The sequence below is a fragment of the Pteropus medius genome, unplaced genomic scaffold, assembly GCF_902729225.1.
Source record: "Pteropus medius unplaced genomic scaffold, Ma_sr-lr_union100, whole genome shotgun sequence".
Lineage (NCBI taxonomy): Eukaryota > Metazoa > Chordata > Mammalia > Chiroptera > Pteropodidae > Pteropus > Pteropus medius.
Window position 1 is genome coordinate 1,828,964 of NW_024345600.1, and position 26,860 is coordinate 1,855,823.

A 26,860-nucleotide genomic window follows, 5' to 3' on the forward strand; every position below is an offset into this window, starting at 1 on the left:
GAGATAACAAAAGACATAGCAAGTAAAATGTCTTTGCACATCACAGGCTCTAGAAGATGGGTAGGAATTTGTCAGGTTGATAATAGGTAGAAGAGTTCTAAGCGGAGGAAACTTCAGGATTAAAACCCAAAGGTATGAATGTAGTTGTCATTGTAACTGATATGAATGGTAAATGTGGAATAATATTAAAGAGTAGTAGGGTTTGAAAGGATAGGATGGATCCAGACCAAAAAGCCTGAAATATCAGGCCAAGGAGTCTGGACTTTATTTCATGTAATAGAAAGACCTAAAATGTATTTATTTAAACAAAGACTGACATTACATTTTTGTTTTAAACAATAGCTTTAGGAAAAGTGTAAATGATGAAGTAGAAAGAGAGACTAGAGACAAGGAGATGAATAGGAATTTATTCAAAATGAGGGATGATGTACAGTCATGTGAAAATGGAAAGTAGGACACGGATCCTACGGACCATGTAGAGATAAGACAGGCAGGACCTGGTACCCAATTGGACTTTGCATCTGAGGAAAGAACAATCGATGAGGATTCCTGGGTTGCTAGCAGTTGCTACATCTCCTTTTTATATATTATATCATGGAATGTTTTTATCCACCAAAAATTTCCGGTTTGGGTTATATATTCTAAAGAATAAAATTACTTTATGCTCTATACAATATGAGGACATTGTTATTTGACATTCACCTATATACAGAAAGGTAAAAGTGTAATGCCAATTTGATTTTGGTATAGGTTTCTCATCATCATGGTTTTGCATCACTGCCTAAGACATTTTTATTCAAATAACTTTGTCATTTGATTACTGGTTAAAAGTGTCCTTTGGCTGTCACTTTTTATCAAAAATTGGTACTTAGGATAAATTTTGGAGTTATTAAATGTCCAGATTGGGACTAAACATATGATTTAATTATTACCATGTAATTCTTAAAGCTATCATGTAAGAACTATATTTTTCAGTCTACATGAAATTAAACAGTGCCCTCTAATGAATGCTAAGTGACTGAAGTTTTTATTGTGGTTGGGTGTTCCTAGCTACCTACCTTGTTTTTTGATTGGAAATGGCTTATAGATTTCAGATTAATCATACCAGCTGTGTTTTGGTTTCTGTCAATGCATCCCTTTCATTATTCATCAGGGTTTCTTTTGAAATATATTAGAATATTATTCTTCAATACCCTAGGTTTATGTATGAAGGGGCTGGTTAGGAAGTGGATAGAAAGGAGATGGGAAAAGAAAAATATTCTTTACATGTGTTAGGGCTTATGTTTCTATAGATAATATACATTTTGTCTGAAAAATAGTTTTTCAAAATATGAAATTTTAGTTGTCTTTCTAAAAGCAAAAAATTTTATGTTTTCATTATTTTCAATAGTGTCGTATAGTAAGAGTAGTAAAAATAACGTAAATCCTTTGCGTAGGAATTAAGAAACAAGTCACAGAATTCATTTTTGGTAGAGAAAGACATACAATAGGGCTAACTGGTTCTTCTATAACTTTATGATTGTCAACCTTCAAATGGACCCTCAGTATTGTTGGCTACCCTACTGTCTTTTTCTGGTTAACTTTTCCCCTCACACTCTAAGCAGATAATCTCTTCTGCTACATGATAAGGGAGAGATAAGGCACTAACCAGAACTCCCTTATTTCCTGAATAACAAATGTGCTTATCTACCTATGCCTGTACTCATTCTATTCTTTCCTTCTGAGGAATCATCCTTTTTCCTATCCCATCTCCTCAGGATGCTTAGAGTATTTGTTATCCCTCAAATATACTTATGTATATTCAGTCTTCCTCTCTCAACTGAATCCTTCCCATTGACTTTTTATTTAAATAAACCTTTAATTTTATAATAGTTTTAGATTTACAGAAAAATTTAAAGATACTATAGAGAGTTCCCATATACCACATACCCAGTTACCCCTATTATTAACATTTTACATTACTTGAGCACATTTGTCACAACTAAGGAACCAAAATTAGTACTATTAACTCCACACTTCATTCAAATGTCCCTAGTTTTTCACTAAGGTTCTTTCTTGTCCCAGGATCCCACTAGGAAACGATATTACATTTAGTCATCATATCTCATGTTAAAGGTATTGGTTATTGATTGAATTGGTGAAGTGCTATTTATGTTCATGATAGTTGATAAGAAGTGGAATATTCTCTTAATATATTTATACACAAACTAGAAGGAAAGCCCATATGCAGTTAGTCAAGATTCTTTCGAGCATTGTTGCAATTATAATGATGGCAAAGCCAGTAGAAGTTTTGTGAGATTGTTAAGTACAATTTCAAACTGAAAACCCATATATATGAAAACTTATCTCATTATATGGAAATTACAGGTTATACACATTTTAAGAATCTGCTTCCTCCTAAACAATGAGTATTGGATTCCTTATTCATGGCTTTACTGGTATAGAGCATATGTGGTCCTTCCTGTTTCTAAAATTAGGTGAGAAAACAGGATATCAAGTCCTGATCTCTTTTCAGAAATAATAATATATTATGAGGTGTGGAAGTGAGGTTCAAAGTCTGCCTACAGATTAATTTACCTTTGGTATATTATTTACAGGATTAAACTAATGTCATCATGATGGTACATCACAGCAGTTTTTCTAAGGCAAAATAAGCAAGTAGAACAGAGGTTCTCAGTCTCTTTTCTGCTCCCCACATATCTTAAGAACATATTTCTGTCAATAACAGTAACTCAGTAATTCTCACATGAGGTAAATGGGTGTTTGAAAAAAATCTCCTTTTGTCCTGAGCATTTCTTATATACGCATTCACTTTTAGAATGGCATTTTTAGAACTTTTGCACATACTTTACATGTTTTGAAACTCAGTTAGAATTGCACTGCCAGCATGTTAATACATCATTACAGCTGTCATACAATGATTATGATGCCAGGGCCAAAGTAATCAAGAAATCTCCCATGATGTTCAATATCATTTATAAGTTACACTGAATTACAGGAAGGCTATTTTAAATCATAATTTATTTTGGATTTTTTTAATGTACTTATGCTGTAAGAGCCATCTGAACAGGAATTTGCTAGGGACTGCCAAAAAGTTGTCAAGTATCCTCTTAGATTAGTGAAGTATCAGAAAAAATTATCTTCATTTGTTTAGAATGCAGAATTAAAGGGGTGTTTATATTATGTTAAAATATAAAGCTTAGCATTTTATTCCTTTAGTTATTTCTGTTTTTATGAAACTTTTAAACTATTCTGAAATAATCTAAGGTGGAATTCAATCTAGATTGTCAACTCATGAAAGCAGGAATCATATCTGTCTTCTATACTGTATCCCTAGTACCTAGCACTGTCCTTGGTCAGATGTTGAATAAATAAGCTTTGTACTCTGTCCTCTGAATAATTTCTATAGGAGAGCATAGCAACCAGCTAGTCATTATATCTATTGTTAATCTTGTCATGTTCATCAGATAAAAATGAGCCAAATTTTCTAAAACTTCCATTTAAAGATTCACTAATATTTGGATGTAATTATTAAATCAGTAAGGTTAAAAATTATTAAAACGGGTGGTGAAGTAGTTATGGTTTTACTCTTTGAATTAGTTTCTGACAATTTACTAGTAAAACTACCTTTTGTCTGAATTCTCTGCCTACCTACCTGGGTGGAATTCAGTTATGCTGTTTATTCTATAGATCATTTATTAAATTTAACTTCATAATTACAGTACAGTAATTATTTCCTTTTTTAAAAATAGATTCAGCATATTTTATTTTAATTAGCTTTTTTTTTTTTTTAAACTTTCGTTAGCATTTACTACCAGGCCATCAGTTTTTGTTTCTTCAGTTTCTTCTGGGATATCTTTTTCTCCCATGCAACCTCTTCCGATTTAGGAACAATCTGCTCTTTGTCAGTGAGGATCATCTCAGTGTGGCAGGGAGAGCTGAGGTAGGGGTTAATCATCCACGAGCTCTGTAAGTCCTGTGCCACATCTCGGGAGCTTTGTTCATCTGGATGTGCTCAATGACCAGAGAATCCACATCTAAACCCTTACTTAAGTTCAGTGTTACTTTCTGCATTTTTAATCACATGCAGCGAAAATTCACTACTCTTTTTGGGCCACAGACCCTGCCTCCAGCGCCACTCTTTGGCCTGGGCACACCTACCAACTCCACCATTGTAACAACGGAATGGCACACGTTTCTTCTGTAAAGTGACATCCTTTGGACACATTGTGGTTTTTCTGATAAGCATACCCTCAATGGCCTGGGTAGTTTCACGAGTGTTCTTAAAGTGAACATAAAGATTTGAACCTCTCAATTTGCATGATTTTCTGGACCAAATGAATAGCAAACAATTTTCAGAGGTCCCCTTAGCCAGCTTACAGGAAAAGCTCAGCATATTTTAATGAACTCATTAAATTTCATTCTCTGAAAGGTGACTTTTTGTAATGGTCATTTTTGATGCATATCTTACAGTTTATTCCTTATATACTTTATAGAATAACAGTAAAATCTATAACATTTTTACCTTTAGAGTCTTGAATTTGTGGTCTACTTACATATTCTTTAAAGCAGACCTCAGTGTTTTTGTCATAGCCGCCATTGGACCAAAGTGTATTTGATGTTTTAAGGGAGTGCTAGAGTTTATTCACTTAAGGTCAAAGAATGAATAAGATAACATTCCAATTCCTGATCAGAAAAGGTTTCTAGCTTGCAGTCATATGTTTCTTTGTGCTTCTCATTGTTATACTTGATGGCATTTTTATTTTTTTAAAAAACATTCATTGTTATGTTCATACTAGTTTCCATTCTCAATATAGTTTTTTTCCTTCATAAAATATATAACAACACTTAAAATTTATAGTGAAAATGAAATAGTTCCATATTTGTGAATTTGAGCACCTAAATTCCAGAGATACATGTAGGAAAATAAACATATTCTGTCGTAGTTTGTGTAATCTTGGCAGTTAGCCCTTTTTTTTAGTAAGTTATTTAAGATCATGTGTAAATGGACTATAAAAATCATTTACCTAAAGATTATTCAGAATCAGGCTTTTATGTATTAGGTGGTGGGCTGTTTGCCATATTTCATGTATTAAAGTTAAAACTCCATTTATTTTTGGAAAGTGTTGTCTATTGTAGTTTTACTTTTTTCTGCATTGTTATTGATAATAGAAAACAAAGTCTTAGTTTCTTGAGTTGTGTACAAGACAGTACATGGTGGATATATGGTGTATGATGGTTCCAAAACTTCATTTTTTTTAATGAAAACTTTTGAAACACCGTATATAGAAAAAAGTCTTAAAGAGTGCATAAAGAAGCAGTTTTTCAGTCATTGAATAATATGACCTGTGACCAAAGTTTTTATTAGTTTACCAAAATTGATTTAAGTACTGTCAGATGTACAATTTTCCTCATGACTTTCTAACATGATATATATCATTGTAACGAAAGGACAAAAACAGGTCCTTTGAGAGGTCTCTGCTACTTTTGGCCATTCAACTTTGGGCAGGTTTTCCTATTCAGAGTGTGGTGAGTGGTATTAAGTCAAAATGTCAAATTTTATTCAACACCTCCCGAAAAAATTGTATATTTGAACCTCCAGAATTTGATTAAAACACACTATTTAATGATCCAGCATAACTGATACATGTTTGAGAGCTCTGGTTATATATAAAAGAACATTATTTCCCTTCACTAGCTATTTATTTAAGGGTATTATCACCACTCTAAGTGAGAAGCAAATCTTGTTTTACGTTACTATTGCCTTTTCCACTATCTACAAAAGGGTACTAGAAAGTAATTTTAGAAAAATTCTTATTTTCCTCTTCTGCTTGTTAACTTTTTTCTGTTTTTGCTCTCTCAATCCCTAAATTTCCATCTTTATTTTTTCTGTTTTCCTATATCTTCTGTTAGGTTTTTTTTCGTTTTTAGTTTTTAAATATTAGTTTTCATTACATATTTGGGTGCATTCCATTTACTTCACTTATTGACTCCATACAAAATAGGCAACCAAGTTCAAGGTTCAAAAGCAATGGTTTTGAGAACTCCACTTTTAAAGTTTTCTTTGGTGGGGAGGTACAGATTTGGGCCTAAATTGATTGCTTCTTCTGTGTCAGCCATTTCCTAGTCCATAATAGAGTTATGATTTGCAGTTGACTTTTTTGTTATATTTTGGTTGGAAAACCTGAAGCAAATAGTATTTTGTTGCTTGAAGGCATGCATTCTTAGAGAACTCAGAGATTAGTTAAAGAAAATTTGTGGGAAAATAATTTATTTTGTAGTTTTGTTAAAAAGAAAAAACATGTTATCTTTTATAAAATTCTTCAGTATTAAAATGCTTTTGGCATCTTAAAATCTCAGTGTTTTAAAATAAAACAATTTTTTAATAGCAGAGTGTTAACTAATTTATATGGATTAGTTAAAAGGTAGGTTGACAATTTTAATTATGAACTTTGATGTTTTTGAACCTTTGAATGTTCCAACAGTAGGTATATGTTAAAACTTGACAGATGTTCAACAATTTAATTATAATCAATTTTTTCTATTCCAAGATACGCTTTATAGCAGGAAGGTTTTAGAAATTGAGGAAGAGATTAATTGAAATTTTAAGAATATTAAATTTATAATTGTTTGCTTTCAGTCAGAAATTGGGTTTGGGAAAATGGAAACCTACATCAAATTGGAAAAGCTTGGAGAGGTAAGTAAATACTTATTTAAAAATGTAAGATTTTTTTTTCTTGTTCATCATCTAAACTTCTCTATTAGTCTACAGTTTTTGCTAACCTGGAAAAAAAAATGTAAGCACTATTGTCTGAAAGTTTATATCTTGTTCTGAAAAGGTAACAGAATGTTAGAAGGAAAAAACTTTAAGTCCTTGAAATTATCCCATCAATTTGAGAGGAAATGATTATTTTTTTATAGCTTTATAGTCTTTATTGAATCACAGAATATTGAGCTTTCTTGGTAAGAAAATAGGTGTCTATTTGTTAGCCTCCTGGCAGTCTGCTGTCTGTACTATCATACTGGAAATTATATGAGTTCAAACCTGTGAAAAATCAAAATACTCTCTTTAAGTTAAAGATAACGTCACAGAAGGAAATTCTTGGTTAATTAGACCTTGGTTTTCTTGAACTTGCTGCTACTACTGACTGATTTTGAAATGATCTCCCTCCCAGAATGAGAGATGCAACAGAAAAAAGAATTAGTTAGTAGGGACTCCTTAAGAGAGTTTGAGGGCTATCCTGGCAAAGATGGATGATATCTCCTGAATATATATATTTAAAGGAGAGTTAATGTTTAAAAACTGAAAAGTCCGAAAACTAGTAACATTTTTATAGTTTAACAATGTTAGTTACAATTTCAATTTTCAGTTACTATGTTTAGTTAGTTTTCTCAATTTCCACATACCATTGCAGGTAAAGTACCTTTGATTCTAAAGCTGTTGATCTAGTTGTTTATCTGATACAAAGTACAGAAAGTAAATTAAATATTCTCCTATATTTTCATACTTTTGAGGCACTCTGTAGGGTTATAAGTATGGAAGCTGTGCTTATGGAACTGAAAGTCCTCTTAGGTATAAGAAAAGAAAACCAGACTATCGTGTTTTCCTTGCAAGGTGGAATTTAACATATGCTTAGAAATTAGAAATTTAGTTAGGGCTCTTTATTGTGTAGGTGGTATAGATAGACTCTCATGATACTTTTGTTGTGTCTTTCAAAAATATATAGGGTACATATGCAACAGTATATAAAGGAAGAAGTAAATTGACAGAGAATTTGGTGGCATTAAAAGAGATCCGGTTGGAACACGAAGAAGGTGCACCCTGCACAGCTATTAGAGAAGGTATAATTTGATCTTTTGTGAATAAAATGTATTATGAAATTGATGTAGAACATTTTAAAACCAAGCTGCATGATAAGAGTTCATTTATTTGTAAGTAAAAAGAGCTCAGGTATAGAAATAATAGATGACTGGAAGATAAATTTAGGCCCTAAAAAAGCTAATTTCCAAAACCAAAATATTCAACAGAAAGAAGTTAGTTAATTATATTATTGTATAGCTTACAGTGAAAAACTATGAAGTCATTAAAAATCATTGTCATAGACAAATATGTGACATTGAGAAATGTAATATAGTGGCACATGGGAAAAGCTAAGTGTGAATTAGTATATACAGAATGTAAATATATTTCTATCTTGATATCAATTTTTTAAAAAACGATAGATAATCCAGAAAATGGTTTGAGGCAACTGATGAGCAATTTAGAGGAAAAAAGGTACCTTGCACTTCATATCTAAATTAATCCTAGAAGTCTCAATACATTAACATTTGAGGAGGAAAAAAAGATAATATGGAGGATATTATACTATTGGGGACAATTTTAAGTATTAAAAATATCAAACCCAGAAACATAAATGAAAAGAAAAAAATTTGATTCTGTTAAAATTTCTACAACAAATCCCCTTGGTAAATTATTGTTTCAAACTTAAGAGAGTCTTAAACTCAGTCAATTTCAGGTTTTTATAAAGACTGGCTACCACAGACCAAATAATTGACTTTCTTTTCTGTTTTGCAGTTTCACTATTAAAGGATCTAAAACATGCAAATATAGTTACCTTACATGACATCGTTCACACAGATAAATCTTTGACTCTGGTCTTTGAGTATCTGGTAAGCATTTAATAAAAATTTAGTATTTATTTTTGCTTTAATAAAACAATTAGCACATTGGATTTTTTTTAACAGCCCCAGGGACATTATTGCTTAGTTGTTGGTATTTAATTAAATTAGATGCATTCAATAGCTTTCCTTTTAGAGGAAACATAAATGAAAAGAAAAAAATTTGATTCTGTTAAAATTTCTACAACAAATCCCCTTGGTAAATTATTGTTTCAAATAGCTTTTAGAGGAAAGCTATTGAATGTACCACACCTAATTTAATTAAATACCTTATTTTTAAAAATTAATAGTATTTATTAATAGTATTTAAGTAAATCAGCCATGCCCTCTGAAAACTGTATTACATAGTAAAGTGCTGTATTTTTTCAGGATAAAGACCTAAAACAGTACATGGATGATTGTGGAAACATTATGAGTATGCACAACGTAAAGGTATGTTTTAATGTGTCATTTTAAATTTTGTCTAAAGCAGAGACAAACTACCTTAATGAAATATACCATCCTCGTAACTGTTCTGCTTCAGAATTTTCTGTTTGGCATTTTAAATAGGTCATTGTCCTCTGAACAAATTTACTCAGAACTTCTGTTTACTCACCACAGGTCTAAGGATCAGACCTTTCTATAGAACCTGCTTTATTTTAAAAACCTTAAAAAATACTCTCGATGTTTCCTGTCACACTGATTATAACACAGAATCTCTTAGATATAGAATACATTTACAGGTGTAATCTGCCGTAAAAAAACCAACAAGCCTATTACATCAAAATCTAAATGTTTAAAACAAATAGAAATAATTAGTGCATTCTGCAAAAGACCTTCTTTAAATGGCAAACTCCCCTAACATATTTAAAATAGTATTTAGTTATAAAACACCAACTAGTTTTCAAGTTACTAATATAATGAGTAAGGCCAGAAATTATACAAGTATTATGAATACTAGGCTGGAGATACCAGTCTGTATTGTCAGGAAGAAAAGTAAGGTAATTGTCACATTTTCTTATCTGTATATCTAAAGATGCATATAATGCCAGAAAAGTTTGGCATAATAATCAGTACCAGATGAAACCCAAAAGTAAGATAAAAGTAAAATCAAGTAAAAACATTTGATACAATTGTATTCTTATAGTAGATTTCTTTGACTTAAGTGCTATACTCCAAATTTAGCAAAGATTTATTTATCCAAACTTAGTCAACAGTTTGTGAGAAACTATTCTGGAAATAGGCTGTCCCAGCTGTGTGTTTGAGACAGTTCGAATTCTGTAGGTAGTAACTTTAACCTTAGATTTTTTTAAAAACTAGTAATTTTGGCGGACATAAAGGAGAACCAATTTCTTTTACTAAAAGACATTTCAAAACACATGGATAACACATTGCTAAGAATTTTAGAATAGGACTTTAAGTGAATTTACATATATATTCTATGAGAATTGTTTTCATCATATTTTACATTTTGTTTTACAAGTTGTGAATCTCATTGCGTGTATTTCTGTTTGTGGTTTTTATTTTGTTTTTCCTGCTTTAATATTAGCAATAACTTGGAAAAAAATAAGTTTATCATAATTTGACAAAAATTTGAGAAGTTTATATATTTTAAGTTAGGTCTATTTGGTTAAGGTGTAAAGTGTTATTTGTTTAAATAGCAAATTTAACTCTGTACTTGTATTTTTCTAAACAAAAAGTAACAGGAATACATGGAAATAATAATTTTAAAGTTTTTAAAACACATAAATGTATAGTGTAGAAATTGCTGCTTAGAATTTCTTTAGGCCTGTTCACCTGCTGCCTTGGCGTATTCTCAATGTTCTGATGCTCTGTTTTTCATCTACATGTAAACCACAGATACATTCTTCAGTCCTCTGTATTTGAGGCTTTTTTTGCTAACTCTAGAGAACCAAAAACCTTCTGTTTTGCACATCCCCTTTTTCAACAAAATCAACAAAAAGTCTGCCATTAGCCTTACAGGAATTGCTTCTTTCAAAGTCATTCAGAGCTCTACAGTGCTAATTCCCTTTTTTGAATCATAGCAGATTTTGAAGGCTGAGTAGGAGGTGCTGAAAGTAAAGTACCCAGGAGGTGGATGATAGAAGCTGGTTTGGGTTATTTTTATATCACATAATTTGCTGGAGCTATGCAGCCCCATTCCATGCGACATCTCAGCATTTTCATAAAACCACCAATTTTTATACCTTAAAGACACTATCCCAGATCAGGTTTTTTATTTTTATTTTTTTGGAGGGAGTGTTGGGGGTTGAGGTTAGTTGGTTGTTTTGCCAAAATTTAATAATCAAACTGTAAGCCTTGTTGATAAAGCTGTAAGTTTATGAGGATATGTTTATTTTAAGTCATTTTCTATAACAAGTGAACTATTGCTACTAAGACAAAGTTTTATTTCATTTTATTTTCATTAAAAAAAATAGGTAGATGTTTCAAATAGGAAACAATTATATAAGGAAAGGGCTTTATACCTATGTGGTTCCTTTTTTTTTTTTACTATTCTAGGCCAGTGGCTTTTCTGTTTATCATAACCTATGCTTATACCAAAGTATACCTCATTACCTATAAAACTGACTTCTATTTATTTGTTTCTGTAGCTGTTTTTATACCAAATTCTACGTGGTTTGGCATATTGCCACAGAAGAAAAGTGTTGCACCGAGACTTGAAACCACAGAACCTCCTCATTAATGAAAAAGGAGAATTAAAGCTAGCAGATTTTGGTATGGAATGTATGAGAGATATTTATAAATAGTTCTGGGTCGTTAAGTTTAAAAGAAAAACCGTTGACACTGTGTAATTGCTTTTATGCGGGTGTGGAAATTTTCTGTACAGCGCATGAAATAAGATATTTGACAAAACTTTGGTGGGTGAGATATGTTAGTAAATGCTAAAAGGCACCGTTCTCAGGTATAATCCATAAACCCCTAAGATACTTTCAGGAGGTCTCCAAAGGTATAATATACTATCAGAATTATACTAAATGTTATTTGCCTTTTTCACTGTGTTGTTAATACTTGCACTGATGATCCAAAAACAATAAGGGGGAAAACTTCTGGTGCCTTAGTGTATAAATCAAGGCAGTGACACCAAAATACTTAGTAGTCATTGTGTTCTTTTAGTAATGGCTTAAAACTTCACTGTTATTAAGTGGTGAACTTGTTCTGGAAATTCATGTATTTTTACTTATTTAATACTTTATCATTTGTTTGGAAGGTAGGTTGCTAGGTCACACGTGTTTAAACAAGAAATTACAAGTTATTTGCATATGCTTATATAAATTGTACAGTTTCTTGGGCATAGTTTATGCTGTTATTTTCTTTATAATTGTTATTCTCTCCCTCTCCCTGTCCCTCTCTTTCCCTCTCTCTCTCTCTTTCTATCTCTCCCTCTCTCTCGTCAAGCTGCATTTACCGTCCTTATTTCTTAATCCCAAAATGAATGGCAAAGACAGAGAAACCCTGCTTGACTATTAAAAATTCAAAAAGAGAATGGCAAGGGCCACCAAAAGTTACTTTGGGGGTCGCGGGGGAATGCCGTAAATGCTTAAAATTATGCTTGCAAGCCAAGCAAATCTTATCTTCTTATAGGCCAACAAGAAATTCTCATTGTTCCATGAGCTAGTACAAACAACTTTGTCTCTGTTGCTTTTAGTTATTTTTTTTATTGGTTGAATAGTAGTAAATATACTTATGATTGCAAGTAAGGGAGGGTCAGGTAACTTTGAGTATTTTATTGTAAATTGTTCTTGATCTCTATGAAAATTCTACTCTTTTTCCTGTAATCGATGAAATTCGGGTCTAGGAAGTACAATTTAGACATTTTCATCAATAATAGAAAATGGCTTATATAATAATATCACATCACATTTAATTAGTATGGTTTGGAAGAGATTATTTCATTTCCTGCCAATACTGAAATTCTAATTGTGAACCATGAGCTTGTTTGCACAAGCATTCTGCTTCATAATTCTCTCAGGAGTAGGAGAGTAAAGTACTGAGGACACTATAACTGGCAATTGTTTTGATGCCATCCTTGGTTTAGAATAAGTGAACTTGTGGCCCTGTCCTTTGCTCCCATATAACCCACTATTGATATCAGGAAGAGAGATCAGAAAAATCTCTTCATCTTGCAATTACCAGAGTTGGTAGGAAAATAATTTGTTATTTTACCAAGTTGGGATGGTAGAGTAAAACTTGAAATTAAATAAAATAGTGTCAACATTGCTCCAGTCGTATCCTTTAGCCATTATACTAAACAAAAGTAGTACGAGTGATACTGTTATTTTAATTTCTAGTTTCATTTGAATAACTTTATCTAGTTTAACAGAGTATTGAATTATCCTTTTATGATATTTTTAAGTATAATTTTAATAAGCTATATAAAGTTATACATAGCAGAAATCATAGCCCAAAAAATGAGTCATGCCTTGTTGTTTGAAATAAACTATATGTTAAAATAAATTTATATTTCTTCAGGTAGTTTTTAAAATTGCTTCTTCAGTATTTTAAGGCTTAGAGGTAGTAAAAACAACTCTTTCATGCCAGTGGCCCAAGAGATAATGTTGTGAACTCACACCTTTATTTCTAGATAATCAGTAAATTCCATATTAAATTGGCAAAGGAATGGCATGTGTTTTACATCATTTACAACAATAATATCTAAAGCCAGTAAGGTCCATCTTATTTTAAAATTATACATATTACTTAAAATTTTAAATAAGTACAGAACAGCAATGTAATTTATTCTAAGGAAAATTTCTCTAAATAGACTTCTACAAGGAAATTGTCAAACTCACCAGGATCAAATAACTATGTATGGTATCAGATGGGTACTAGACTTATCAGATAATCACTTGTAGGTTAGGTAAGTGTCTAACCACTGTGTTGTATACCTGAAACTGATATAATATTGTATGTCAACTGTAATTGAAAACATTTTTTTAATTATTAAAAAAATAGATTTCAGAGACAGAAAAAAAGAGAATCTTGGACCAATGGCTTCATCTTTTTGATAAAAATTGATATAGTAAATAAAAACTGGAAAGTTAAAAGGCAACAGAAACCTATGGCTGTAAGAAGTAAAATTGTTCAGCTCAATATCATTGGCTTATTTTGCATTAACTTAAGTTCTGCTAGGAAATAATTTTGGCAAGAAAAATCTAAAGTTTAGATTAACCGAGACACTCTACTAGGAACAGTCACACTCATAAAGTAAACATAATCTCTGATTGTGAAATTACTGTTATTTAGTTTATATAAGGGTTTGTTGACCCAAGACTATGTATACTTTTAAAAAATTCAAAAATAATTTTTTTAAGATTCAAGAAGCTACAGAGTAGCTACCTCAGGCATCCTTGTGACTGGAGTCATGGTGAGGATATGGGCTGAGAAATTCATTGTAGCTATTTCTTGTTTTCTTTTCCCTCTGAAGGACTAGCCAGAGCCAAGTCAGTTCCCACAAAGACCTACTCAAATGAAGTTGTCACATTGTGGTATCGGCCACCTGATGTGCTTCTCGGTTCCTCAGAGTACTCAACACAGATTGACATGTGGTAAATATATGCAGATGTTATTGCCATTTGTAATTTTGAAAGAATATAGCCATTAAAAGGGCATATTGATAGATATTTGACTTTTAAGGAGATACTATTCTAAAGAGCCACAATATAAGCAGTGACTAAGTTCTGGCATGTAAGGTCACCTAGGTTTACATACCAGTTCTACCACTTATAACTGTATAATAACTTTATTCAAAGTACAAGCCTGTGTCTTAGTTTCCTCATTTAAGGAAATGGGAATAGTAATAATAATTATTTTAAATGGCTGTTCTGTGGATAATGTTAAAACCAAATGAGCTAATCTAAAGCACTTAGAAGAGGGTCTGGTACATAATTTAAAACAAAATTGTTTTTATTATTTAATATTCACCAAAATCTGTTAGCTTTAAGTCGATCTAAAAATAATAAAATATCATAGCCATCTTCCTCACATATCACTTTGATCGTGACACTCCTTCACTCAACACTTTTGCTCCTTCCCCCTTCATTACCTGTAGCATGAGGTACAATTCTTCAATCTGATACTTAATGATCTCCATACAATGTCTCTAAACTACCTTTCTCAACTTACTTCAGACTATTTTTCTACACAGTTGTTCCTTTTCAGCCAAATAGGCTACTCACTAAATCTCAAAATAACCTGGGCTCATAGGTACAAAGAAGAAACTGATGGTTGCCAGATGGGAGGGGAGTTGGGGGGTTTGGTAAGACAGGTATAAAGGGATTAAGAAGTACAAATTAAACGTTATAAAATAGTCAAGGGGGTATGTAAAGTACAGCATAGGAATACTGTCAATAATATTGTAATAGCTATGTATTGTGCCAGATGGGGGGATCACTTTATAAATTATATAAATGTCTAACCACTATGTTGTACACTGGAAACTAATATAAAATAATATTGAATGTCAACTGTAATAGTAAAAAGAAAAAAATAACCTGGGCTTTTCTACCTTTTCTCCTATGTACATACCAGTCTCCCCATCTGAAATGCCTACTCTTTCTCTAACTGGGGCCTGTACCTAGGAACTTTCAAAACACAGATTTTCATAAATCCTTCCTGAATATAACCTAGCCTCTGGTGGCAATTCTTTCCTCTGAACTGCGGTTGCATTTAATTGCATATAATCTTCATGTAGTGATGTCATATACTTCCTTCTGTTGTCTTGGAATGAACAATTATATTTAATTTTGTTCTGCATAACATTTTTTCTTTTTAAAAACTTACTTTCTAAACTGTAAAATTTACATAACAATTCATTTTAATCCATTTTTAAGTGTACAGTTCTCTGGGATTAAGTACATTCATATTGTTGTATATCCCACACCACCATCCATCTCCAGAACTTTTTCATCTTGCAAAACTGAAACTGTTATGTACCTATTAAACAACTCCCCACATCCTCCTCCCTCCAGCCCCTGCAACCACCATTCCACTTTCTTTTTCTATGAATTTGACTTTTCTAAGTACCTCATATCAGTGGAATCATACAATATTTGTCCTCCTGTGACTGGCATATTTCACTTATCCTAAATGTCTTCAAGTTCACCCATGTTGTAGATATTTGACTTTTTCGTGTATCAGAATTTTCATCACTTTCAAGGCTGAATATTCATTGTATATGTATGCTACATTTTATTTATCCATTCATCCATTGTGTTGTTTCCACCTTTCGGCTATTGTGAATAATGCTGCTATGGACACGGATGTACAAATACCTCTTTGAGGCTTGTGTATATACTTAGGAGTGGAATTGCTAGATAATCTGGTAATTCTGTTCTCAGTTTTTTTGAGAAACTACCATACTGTTTTCCATCGTGGCTCCATCATTTTCATTCCATATAACATTTTAATATATAAAATTAAATTTCATATACAATTGTTAGATTGTGAGTCCTTTACTGGAAGGACTGTCTTAAACTTATGTGTATTCACACAGATACTAAGAAGACAGTATCCATTCGCTGAGCCTCCATCCATTTTTCTTCCTTCTCATATACAAATACACTCACACACTCTCCATCCTGCACTGTGTTCTGTCTCTGCTTCTTACATAAAAACATCTTGAATCGTTTGCCTCTCCCTATCCTTACTACCCACTACCGAACACACCATAAGCATTAAATCACTATCAGCTATTATTAGTGTTATTCTTCAAGGATCAGAGGAGAGCTGGACATTTTAAGTGGGATTTTAAGTGGGTTAGCAATTTTGAAATTGAGACAAGTAGAATAAATGCTAGGACAAAATTCTCCAGAGAGGTGATCTTAAGGAAAAGATTCTTGTGTGTCATAATATGTAAATGAATTACTTATCATTTTTTATGATATATTTTAAAGGGGTGTTGGTTGCATTTTCTTTGAAATGGCTTCTGGAAGACCTCTATTTCCAGGATCAACTGTGGAAGATGAACTGCACTTAATTTTCCGACTGCTAGGTAACAGAAGAAATCTTTTCCCAGTGATTTGTTTCCTGCGATTGACTAGCTAGATAAGACTATCTTTAAAAAAATATATTTAAAAATTTGATACAGAGACTAATATAAATATTATAAGAACTATAATTAACATAATTATGATAAAGAGAGATTCTTCTAGGTAACTTTTCACTTACTCAATTTCACCTTTGCCATAAAGATTTTATAGAAGGAGAGAGAAGAGAAATATTATTGAAAATTGACCTTTAGCATTTTATTAGGAAATATTTCTAGCTTAGGTGTCAATTAGGCATCATCATTTTTATGGCATCATTGCATAGTCCAAAAAAAAGTTCATATATGTTTTCTATTTCTGTCATTTCGGTTTTAGTTGAAAGTCACATTATCTATTAAATATAAATTGTTCTTTAAATTATTTTCTTAGTTCTGCCTACTTATATATTTGCATATATTTACATTTTTACATATTTTTATATATATGTAATCTTTTTTAATTAGGAACTCCATCTCAGGAAACTTGGCCAGGTGTTTCTTCAAATGATGAGTTCAAGAACTACAACTTTCCAAAATATAAACCTCAGCCTCTAATTAACCATGCACCCAGGTATTTTTTTTTTTTCATCTAAGTAAAAGCCGGGAAAACCCACATGATTCTTTTCAGTCTCATGAAGCATTGGCCACAGTAAGGATTCAGGACAAAATATGTAATACACATATACAGTTCTTAAATATTTTAGTATCTCATTTAATTGAATTCTTCCTTGTATCAGATTTTATAATTTTATAATTCAGGGACCAAAAATTACCCAAGTATGTAAATCATAGAATTTAGCTGTATACGACATGAATATAGAACATATGTATTAGAATTGTAGAGTTTATGTAGATTGTTTTCTTTTCCAGAAAGATGTTAATTAACACCTTATTCAGTACCACGAAGATCATGATGCAATTTTTCCATATTTACTTTAAAAAACCTGAGCATATTTACTTAAAAAAAAACTAAGAAAGTGTTATAAGTAAAATTTTGACTCTAACAAATGTTGACCCAACAGTATTTTAGTCAAAGTTCAGTCATAATTTGTATTTGAAAATGTAAACTCTGACCCCTCATGTCCTAAATGTTGACCATTCAATTAAAATTTCTTCTCAGACCTACCCCCAGATTCATCTAAGACTCCCATTAAAATTTGACTTATAGAATATAGTACATTTTAGTAAATAACATAGATAATAACTTACCTCTTTGACTTTATTTTTCTATCTTAAAAAAAGTAAAAAAAGACACCAAGATACCAAATAAGGCCAATGTCTGTTTTACTCAAAAGCCATTCACGTTGCTTACAACATAACACACTCACTGTAGTTTCATTTATTCTGCAGCTATGGAAGAATAACAATACAGTTCTGACACCAAAAATATTTTTAAAGTATTTATGTGAATTGATGTTAATATTGTTACCATAGCAGCTAATAACATTCTAAGTAGACTTGCTTGAGAAGAATAATATGTGCTGGACTTTTTGAGTGTACGTATCTTTCCCAAGCAGCATAAATTCTGTTTTTGTCGTTTATATATTGCTTGCCATTGTAATGTCAGGTGTATACAAGGTCGAAGCTCTTCTTTAAAGCAGATTCTCCATAACCTTAGCACCTAGCTACAAAAAGAGCTCTGGATATTTGTCAGAATGGCAAACTACAAAGGATTGAAAGAGTCTGGAGAATGTATAGTCCACAGCATCCAAATATCCAAGGAGCTCTGGATATTTGCCAGAATGGCAAACTACAAAGGATTGAAAGAGTCTGGAGAATGTATAGTCCACAGCATCCAAAGTACCCACAGTACCCACTAAGAGCACTCGGCTGGGAATATAATCTTTATTCGTAATTGTGTTTTTGCCAGTGAAAGGCAGCAAAATAGTACTCGTGATTGCTGATCAGGAGATTATCCCATTAAGATAATCCCTAAGCCCTCTACTCCCTGATATATTAATTTCATCACTATAATTATCTATCTTTGTCGACTATATCATTGATTTTGTAGCTCTTTTTAAATAAGTTTTATGAAGTTATTAAAGCATATTTAAATTGAACTTTATACCTTCTAGTACCCCGTTCTCAACACACTACCCTGTAAAAAAGGTCAGATTTCCTTTTCAGGATATAAAGATGTTGAATGGACTCATCTGTTTATCTTGACCATAGTGATACATTTTCGGGTCATTTGTCTCCTTGTTTTCACTTGTATAATAGGAAAATGATGCTTTTGTACTCTTGCCTTAAATGGAGCACTATGAAAATTGATGCAGTTTACTTAAACTTTCCCAATAAATAGAGCTTACTTTGTTTTGAGACAGAATGGTGATTTTTAAAAAATTCTATAGTTTTTAATCATCTAATTTATTCTTGAATATTGAAAATTCGAATTGAAGCCTAGTTATTTATGATTTCTTCTTAAACAAGTGGCAAGATAAGTCTTATAAGGATAAAATAGATTTGAGTCTCTGAAAGCACCAAGATAGGCTAATTTAGAGAACTTGAATCTCACAGATTAAAACAGTTGGAAATAGTTTTATTTGAAAAGTTACTATTAGCTAAAATAAAAGAGAATAAATTACCATTTGTGTCTTCTTGTTTTTAGGTTAGACTCTGAAGGAATTGAGTTGATAACAAAATTTCTTCAGGTAAGTTACATCTTTTGTAATTGTTAAATGGGTTAATTTTCTAAGCCTCAGTTTCTTCATCTGTAAAATGGGATCAGTAATACCTCCTTCAAAAATTTTTTTATGATAAGATTACTGTAGTGTCTAGCATGCTTAAAGGCATATGCTTACGTAAAAAAAACAACAAAAAACAGTTTCTCTTAATGTGTCTGGTGGGCTTTCATTGTAACCTAGAACATTTGGAGGTAATCAGCTTCTTGCATAGATCAACTATGTCAAGGCCATGCTCTCTGCAGTCCGTGTTCTCTTACGTTCTTTCTTTTCCTTATACTACTGCCATACAGGCTGTTGCACCTCCAAATACCATTCATATCTTTATTCAAACAGGAAGAAATAGAGGATAAGGGTTGTGTCCGCTACATTAGCCTTCTTGTATCTGGAAAGCAGTCTTTTCCAGAAACCCCTGCAAGGCTTTTTCCTAAGTCTTGTAAACCAGAATATTAATTGTAAGAGAGGCTAGGAATTGAGAAGCAAGATTGTCATAATTGTCATAATTTTCCCAAACTTAGAGCAGTCGTGATTCATGATGTTGGAAGCAGGGACACCTTAAATTCGTCTAGCTTATTTCATCAAAGAAAAAAGAGAAATGGGTATTGAATAGATAATTTAATAATGTCTGTCATAAAGGTATTGGGTATATTTTCCAATGATCCATTGGTGTTCATGAAGAAAAGTAACACTAAAGGTCAGATATTTTAATTTTTCATCACTTTAGAAAATACAGAAAAATCTAAATTTTTAAGATCCAACTTTATCTTGGAAATTTGGAACTGAGATATAATCATTACTGCATAATCTCAATAGCAGCTCAAATATTAGCGTATCTAGAGTACCTCCCAATTGATTCTTTAAAAAATAGTCATTTTATTAAGCAAAATAAAAGTAGTACTAACTCCCCAGTATTTACGGTATTTTACAATATTTAGAGAAAAAGTTAATAAAGCAGTTCTTTGCTTTTCCACAGTATGAATCTAAGAAAAGGGTTTCAGCAGAAGAAGCCATGAAACATGTGTACTTTCGAAGTCTAGGACCAAGGATACATGCTTTACCTGAAAGTAAGAGAAATTCTAAAGCGTTCTCCCCTTTCTTTATTTTCATTTGTTTAGGGCTGGAAACTGGAATAAATTAGGGGTTTAGGAAGAGATTGCTATTGGTTTTTAAGCCTAAAATTCTAGCCTTGTAATTATATCTGAATTCTTTGAAGGGAGGTGTATGTCTTGTTTGCCTATGTTTAATTTATTTCTTTAAACACGAGCACATTGGCACTGCTCTGTAAGAAATCATTAGCAGTTAGGCATGGGTCATTAATCTTATTGGACTTTAAGTTGGAGGATGCCATATAATGATAGACATTGTCATTAATCCCAATCTGGATATCTTTGATTTCAGAATTGTTAAAAGTGGATTTCAGGCAAAGAACAATGAAATACAACCAAAACATGTTTGTTTTCTTAAGAAAGTAGATTTCCTTTTCAGGATATAAAGATGGTGGCAGAGATTGGAAATGAGAACAATGAAGTACAGGTGTTTTTTTAAGATGATATTTACTTTTCATTATTAATATCGAGTTGTATAGTTTGAGCTAGACAGTTATGTAGAAACTTATTCCTTATTCTTCTCTAAAAATCTGAAGATAGTTTGAGGACCTGATATCTTCATGCCTGATATTTTCATGCATCATAAGGAGGAAGAAAAAGGACAGAGAGGATAAAAACCAAGTAATACATTTTGATTAGGTCTCCCAACTCCAATAAGTCCTAGAAATAGACAATGTATATTCTGCTCAGAGAAACACATACTCGAAGCATGATTAAAGCAGAATTTGGATGGGAGGGGTTCTGAAGTGAGATTATTTTGTTTGGTTTTCTTAAAACATTGGGACAAAGGGGAATATATGTCAGCAGGGCTATAACCTTGTAAGTGTATAAATGTTTCATATTGAATCAATATATATTTTTAAACTTCCATCTATATTTGGATTATATTTGTTTTAATAATATTAGACCTGATAATTTTTGTCTGTGCATTTTAGGTGTATCAATATTCAGTTTGAAAGAGATTCAGTTGCAAAAGGACCCGGGTTTTCGAAATTCGTCTTATCCAGAGACAGGTGTGTTTGTCATAAACCATTTCACGTGTCGATCATGAAGTTTTGTGTGGAACCAAGTTTTTGGTTTATAAATTGATCAGTAAAATTATTGATGTAAAAACCAATGTACAGTGCATTCCACAACTGTGTATGTTTAACATTGCACGTACTCACTTTTCTGTATGATGTGGGCAGCTCAGTAATTCTTCAGAGAAATCTGACTCAGTCAAGTCAGGGATCCTGAAAACTGCAGATGACACAAAGACCTTTTACAAGTGGCCTGGCTTGATCACTGCACACGCCATCCCTGGTACCTGAGGCAGAAGACACATCTTGTGCTTCCCTAGTCATCAGGTTCATCACTTCGAAGCATAGAAGCTGTAGACTGACCCTATCAACAAAAGGGGCATTTAAGACAGTGCTGATCACTCCTACCATGGAATATTAGCTTTTGCTGGTGGGAACATTAGCTTCCTAGAGTCAACAAATACTGTATGTGGGATAAAACTGAACCTTGAACTGCCTCATAAAATGACTTTATATTTTAGGACATGGGAAGAACAGAAGACAGAGCATGCTCTTTTAAGTCTGATAACATGGTTTCAAGCCCAGCCCCCAGCCTTTCTTACCAATCAAGGACTCAGATCTGAAGGCAAATATTTCTTTTGGTGGACTTGGAATCTCCGTTTGTCTACACTGTCCTCTTCACAGTGGAGTCTTTTTATTTCAGACCTACAGATTGTTTTTTTATATTTGTTGTCACAGTGTGACAATTTTTTTGTACAGTTGATTTTAAGGTCTTCTCTGCCATTAGAGCCAGTAGGTTACAGCTATTGATGTAACTGTAGCTGCAATTTTTGTGCAGAACTGAGAAACACAGTGCATTATTTATTGCGGAATCATTGCTGCTAAATAACTACTGTCTGTTTATTTAACACAACAGTTGAATGCCTGAAGAAGTTGCAGTGGCTTTATTATATGTGAATGCATCTGTTTCTCCTCATGAATTGTTTTACTGCTGCATTTTTTGTTTGTATGTTTTTAAAATTAAACTGCAGTGTTTCCTGGAATGTAAATTTAGCTTTGCTTAACAGTGAGCCACCTTGAACACTCTAAGTTCGTGCTCTATAATCTATATAATTTTTTATTGAACATTGGCGAATAGAGTAGCTAAAAAATTGATAAGCACATTATGTTTAGGAAAGCATGTGATTCAGAAGTTGATTCAAGCAAGTGAATTACCTGACATTTTGGGGATCTCACATTAGAGACTAGTAAATTAAAGCACCAAAATTATTTATTTTTACCTTTCCTCATTTTAGAGATATTTACTGCATATTATTGGATATTCATATACTAATACACTTAGTTATTTTATATTGTGCTTTAATTTAGTTAAAACTGTACAAGTCCAATCAAACATGGGAGGTCTTGTTTTTGTTATTGTTTTTTAAATACAGTTATTTTCTTAGAAAAGATGCTGTGTCATTGAGGAACAATTCATTTCATTTGGGGGCTGTGTGTCAATAACATTCACTTGGAATCAGCTGAAAGCTGTCTTTGAAATGAGCCATGAGAAATACAAATGAAAGAAGTGAGAACTTAGAGGATTGTTTTAAAGCATTGTGTTTACCAGATATAGTAAAAATTACAGTTTTAATTATGCATCTCTTTGAACATCATAAACATACCTTGGTGTTGGTAACAGTGTTTTAAGCATTTGTGTTAACTTTTAAGGCTATTTGTTTAGTGCATCTTACAAACTACAAATCTTAATTGGTATATTTTGAGATGGTCATGTAAATTCTTGACTTATATATCATGAAAATAGTCATAACTTAATTTTTTTCCTGTCATTCACTGTAAAACATTCAGGGGTCCTACCATTTCTGTTCAGGAAATCTTGTAGCTTATTGTTATTTAACAGTATTAAGTGAATTTTTGTATATTTCATTTTAACTTTATTTGTGAATAGTGATCGTGGCATGTTTGGGGTGTTATTTTAATATTTCATGATACTGAAATTTTAATTTTTTAAAAATTTCTGGAAGAAACAGATTCATGTGTAATGGTGAATATTGGACCACTACTGCTTTTCACACTTGTAAATTAGTTTTATGTTAAACTCTGTAGCCTAACAAACTGCTGTTATTTCTAACTGACAGACATGTATTACTTTGAAGATTATAAATATTAAGTGGAAATTCCTCCATTTTGTTTTGAAATTTATAATAACAAAATCTTCATGTTGTTAAAATGTGGTTTTGTTGAGTCAGTTCTTTCTGGGGGATGAAGGCTGTGCAGCTTTGGGATCATTTTCTTTTATGGGTCTCATTTCCTAAGATAAGTCTCACTGTGCCAGTAATACTTAATTTATATTTGTGTTGGTCATTCATTTAGTAATCTCTACTGTACTTTTATAGGATAGCACTCTCAATTATAACATGTTGTAGTTTTTGTCTCATGGGTTATATATTTGATTTGCAAATTTCACAGTTATTCATGTTTGATTCTCATATATAAAAGATAAATATATCCAGTAGTTATATAAAATTCTTCGTAGGAAGTCCAGGAATGTTTCTTCATTTTTATTAAGGAATCTGGTTTTTGTTTTTGTTTTTGTTTTTGTTTTTTGATACTTGAGCACCATTCAGATCCTGGAAACTTTGCAATGAAGAGAATTGAAACTCAGAAATTTTGAACCTTGAACACTTATGATTCATCTTAAACTGACAAGGTTCATAAAGGTAAGACAGGATGACTTTTGTTTTCATTCCAAGTGATGTTGTTAACATACTGAATATGTTCATTCCAGGTGTAGAGAACTGGCTGCTTTCTATTTGGTGCTTTATCAACTTATGTTTGAAGTTGACTTGTTAACATGTTAAAAGAATTTATCTTTTGGACCTAAGACAATTCATGAGGGGTTGTGTGTGTACGTGTGTGTATGTGTGCTATTTTTTTTTTAATTTTGGTAAAATATATATAACATAAAATTTGCCATTTTTACCCATTGTAAATATACGATTGAGTGGCATTAGATTCACAGTGTTGTACAGCAGTTACCACGATCTCCAAAACTTTTCGTCACTCCTAACAGAAATTCTGTACCCGTTTAGAAATAACCCCCCATTCCACCCACTCCCTGGGAACTTCACATACATCTTTTGTCTCTGAATTTGCCTATTCTAGATACTTTATATAAGTGGAATCATATCATATTTGTCCTTTTGTGTCTGGCCTGTTTCACTTAGCGTAATGTTTTCAAGGTTCATCCATGTTGTAGCATGTATTAGAACTTCATTTTTTTTTTATGGCTGAATAGTATTCTGTGATATGAATATACAGACAGCATTTTGTTTATCCGTTCATCTGCTGATGGAAACTGGATTGTTTCCACTTTTTAGTTACTATGAAGAATGCTGCTGTGAACAGTGATGTACAGCATCTGTTTGAGTCCTTGTTTTCAATTCTTTGGGTTTAAATACCTAGGAGTAGAGTTGTTGGGTCATTTAGTAATTCTGTGTTTAACTTTTTTTTAATAAGTTTCAAGTATACAGTACATTGGTTAGACATTTATATAGTTTATAAAACGATCTCCCTAATGCTCTTTCTCTCCTTTGGCTCTCTGCCTAGCCAGGACATTAATGCTAAGTGCATTCCGCTAAACTGTTTTCCATAGCGACTGCAGTATTTTACATTCACAGTGGTAATGTATAAGCGTTGCAGTTTCTCTTCATCATCGCTAGAACTTGTTTTCCTTTATTATTATGTTTATTCTAACAGGTGTGAAGCGTTATCTCGTTGTGGTTTTGATTTTTATTTCCCTAATGACTAAGGATGTTGAACATCTTTTCATGTGCTTATTGGCTATTTCTATATCTGCTTTGGAGAAATGTCTATTCAAGTTCTTTGCCCATTTTAAAATTGGGTTGTAATATCTTTTTGTTGTTGAGTTGTAAGTTTTTTTATATATGTTCTATATAATAGTCCCTTTCGAGGTATATGATATGTAATTTCTTCCAGTCTGTGGGAAGAAATTCTTGATGATATCATTTTGATATCCTAAAGTTTTAATTTTAATGAAGTCCAGTGTATCTGTTTTTTTCTTTTGTTGCTTCAGCTCTTGTTGGCACATTTAAGGAACTATTCTCAAATCTCCAAGGTCATGAATATCTTCCTATTTTAAAATTTTAATACTTTTACTGATTACATTGCGGGCCTTGATCCATTTTGAGGTAATTTTTATATATGATATAAAGTGAGGGTCCAACTTCATTCTTTTGCATGTGAATATCTAGTTTTCACAGCAGTGTGTGTTGAAAAAACCGCCCTTTCCCACAGGTCTTGGCACCCTCGTTGAAAATCAATTGACCTTAGATATGAGGGTTTATTTTGGGGCTCTTGATTCTATTTTGTTGGTCTACATCTCTGTCCTTCTGCCGTGTACCATGTTTTGATTACTCGTAGTGTGTAAGTTTTGAAATCAAGAAGTGTGAGTCCTCTAACTTTGATCTTTCATGAGTTGTTTTGGCTATTCAGGTCCGTTGAAATTCCATATAAGTATTACACTGAATCTGTAGGTTGCATTGGATAGTATTGTGATCTTAACAAACCATGAACACAGGATATCTAATTTCTTTCAGCAATGTTTTATAGTTTTCAGTGTTCAGTGCCTCCTTAATTAAATTCATTCCTTAAGTTTTTTGTTCCTTTTGATGATATTGTAGATGGAATTATTTTCTTAATTTTTTTTCAAAATTTTCCTTCCTAGTGTGTAGAAATAAAAGTGATTTTTACGTGTTGATTTTGCATCCTGTAATTTTGCTGAATTTATTAACTCTAACAGTTTTTTTTTTTTTGTGGACTCTTTAGGGTTTTCTACATATAAGACATATCATAAATATAGTTTTATTTTTTTCTTTTCCAATTTGATTTATTTATTATTTTGCCTAATTGCTCTGGCTAGGACTTTCAATGCTGTGTTGAAAAGAAGTAGCAACAGAGGGTATCCTTATTTTGTTCCTGATGTTAAGGGGAAAGCTTTCAGTCTTTCACCATTGAGTATGATATTAGTTGTGACTAAAAGAATAAATGGTAATTTTCCCCCTCTCCTCACCTTCCCCATCTCAGTACAGAACATTGATAGAACTTAAGACTTAAAAGATCAAGGGCACTTTTAAACCCATTCCTTTCCCTCCAATTATATTTGTTTCCTTAAATATCTCTTTAAAGCAGATTATTTATGCATAGCTTGTTTTGCTATACCATATTTAAAACTAGATGACAAGACTCATTTTCTAACTTGGACTCTTTTGGAAAAGTGAAACTTGGATTATCCCAAGTAAGTGGAAGTAAACCAACCTACTTGCTTCCTCA

At 32.2% G+C, this 26,860-nt stretch overlaps 1 protein-coding gene across 3 annotated transcripts in view; it reads left to right on the forward strand.

Annotated features, from left to right (window-relative positions):
* Nucleotides 1-24,431, forward strand: part of CDK17 (cyclin dependent kinase 17) — an 80,740-nt gene extending 56,309 nt beyond the window's left edge. Inside the window, exons 6-17 of one of the 3 annotated variants that reach the window (XM_039874064.1) lie at nucleotides 6,641-6,697; nucleotides 7,728-7,842; nucleotides 8,576-8,670; nucleotides 9,049-9,111; nucleotides 11,271-11,394; nucleotides 14,105-14,225; nucleotides 16,572-16,669; nucleotides 17,168-17,273; nucleotides 19,311-19,353; nucleotides 20,357-20,447; nucleotides 21,425-21,502; nucleotides 22,030-23,738. In XM_039874064.1, the coding sequence (XP_039729998.1) occupies nucleotides 6,641-6,697; nucleotides 7,728-7,842; nucleotides 8,576-8,670; nucleotides 9,049-9,111; nucleotides 11,271-11,394; nucleotides 14,105-14,225; nucleotides 16,572-16,669; nucleotides 17,168-17,273; nucleotides 19,311-19,353; nucleotides 20,357-20,447; nucleotides 21,425-21,502; nucleotides 22,030-22,067 (1,029 nt within the window). In that variant the 3' untranslated portion in view covers nucleotides 22,068-23,738. Of the gene's footprint in view, nucleotides 1-6,640; nucleotides 6,698-7,727; nucleotides 7,843-8,575; nucleotides 8,671-9,048; nucleotides 9,112-11,270; nucleotides 11,395-14,104; nucleotides 14,226-16,571; nucleotides 16,670-17,167; nucleotides 17,274-19,310; nucleotides 19,354-20,356; nucleotides 20,448-21,424; nucleotides 21,503-21,676; nucleotides 23,739-24,135 lie in introns of those variants that run through there. The other 2 variants (XM_039874063.1, XM_039874061.1) reach the window with 2 other exon arrangements.
* Nucleotides 24,432-26,860: the final 2,429 nt, after the last annotated feature.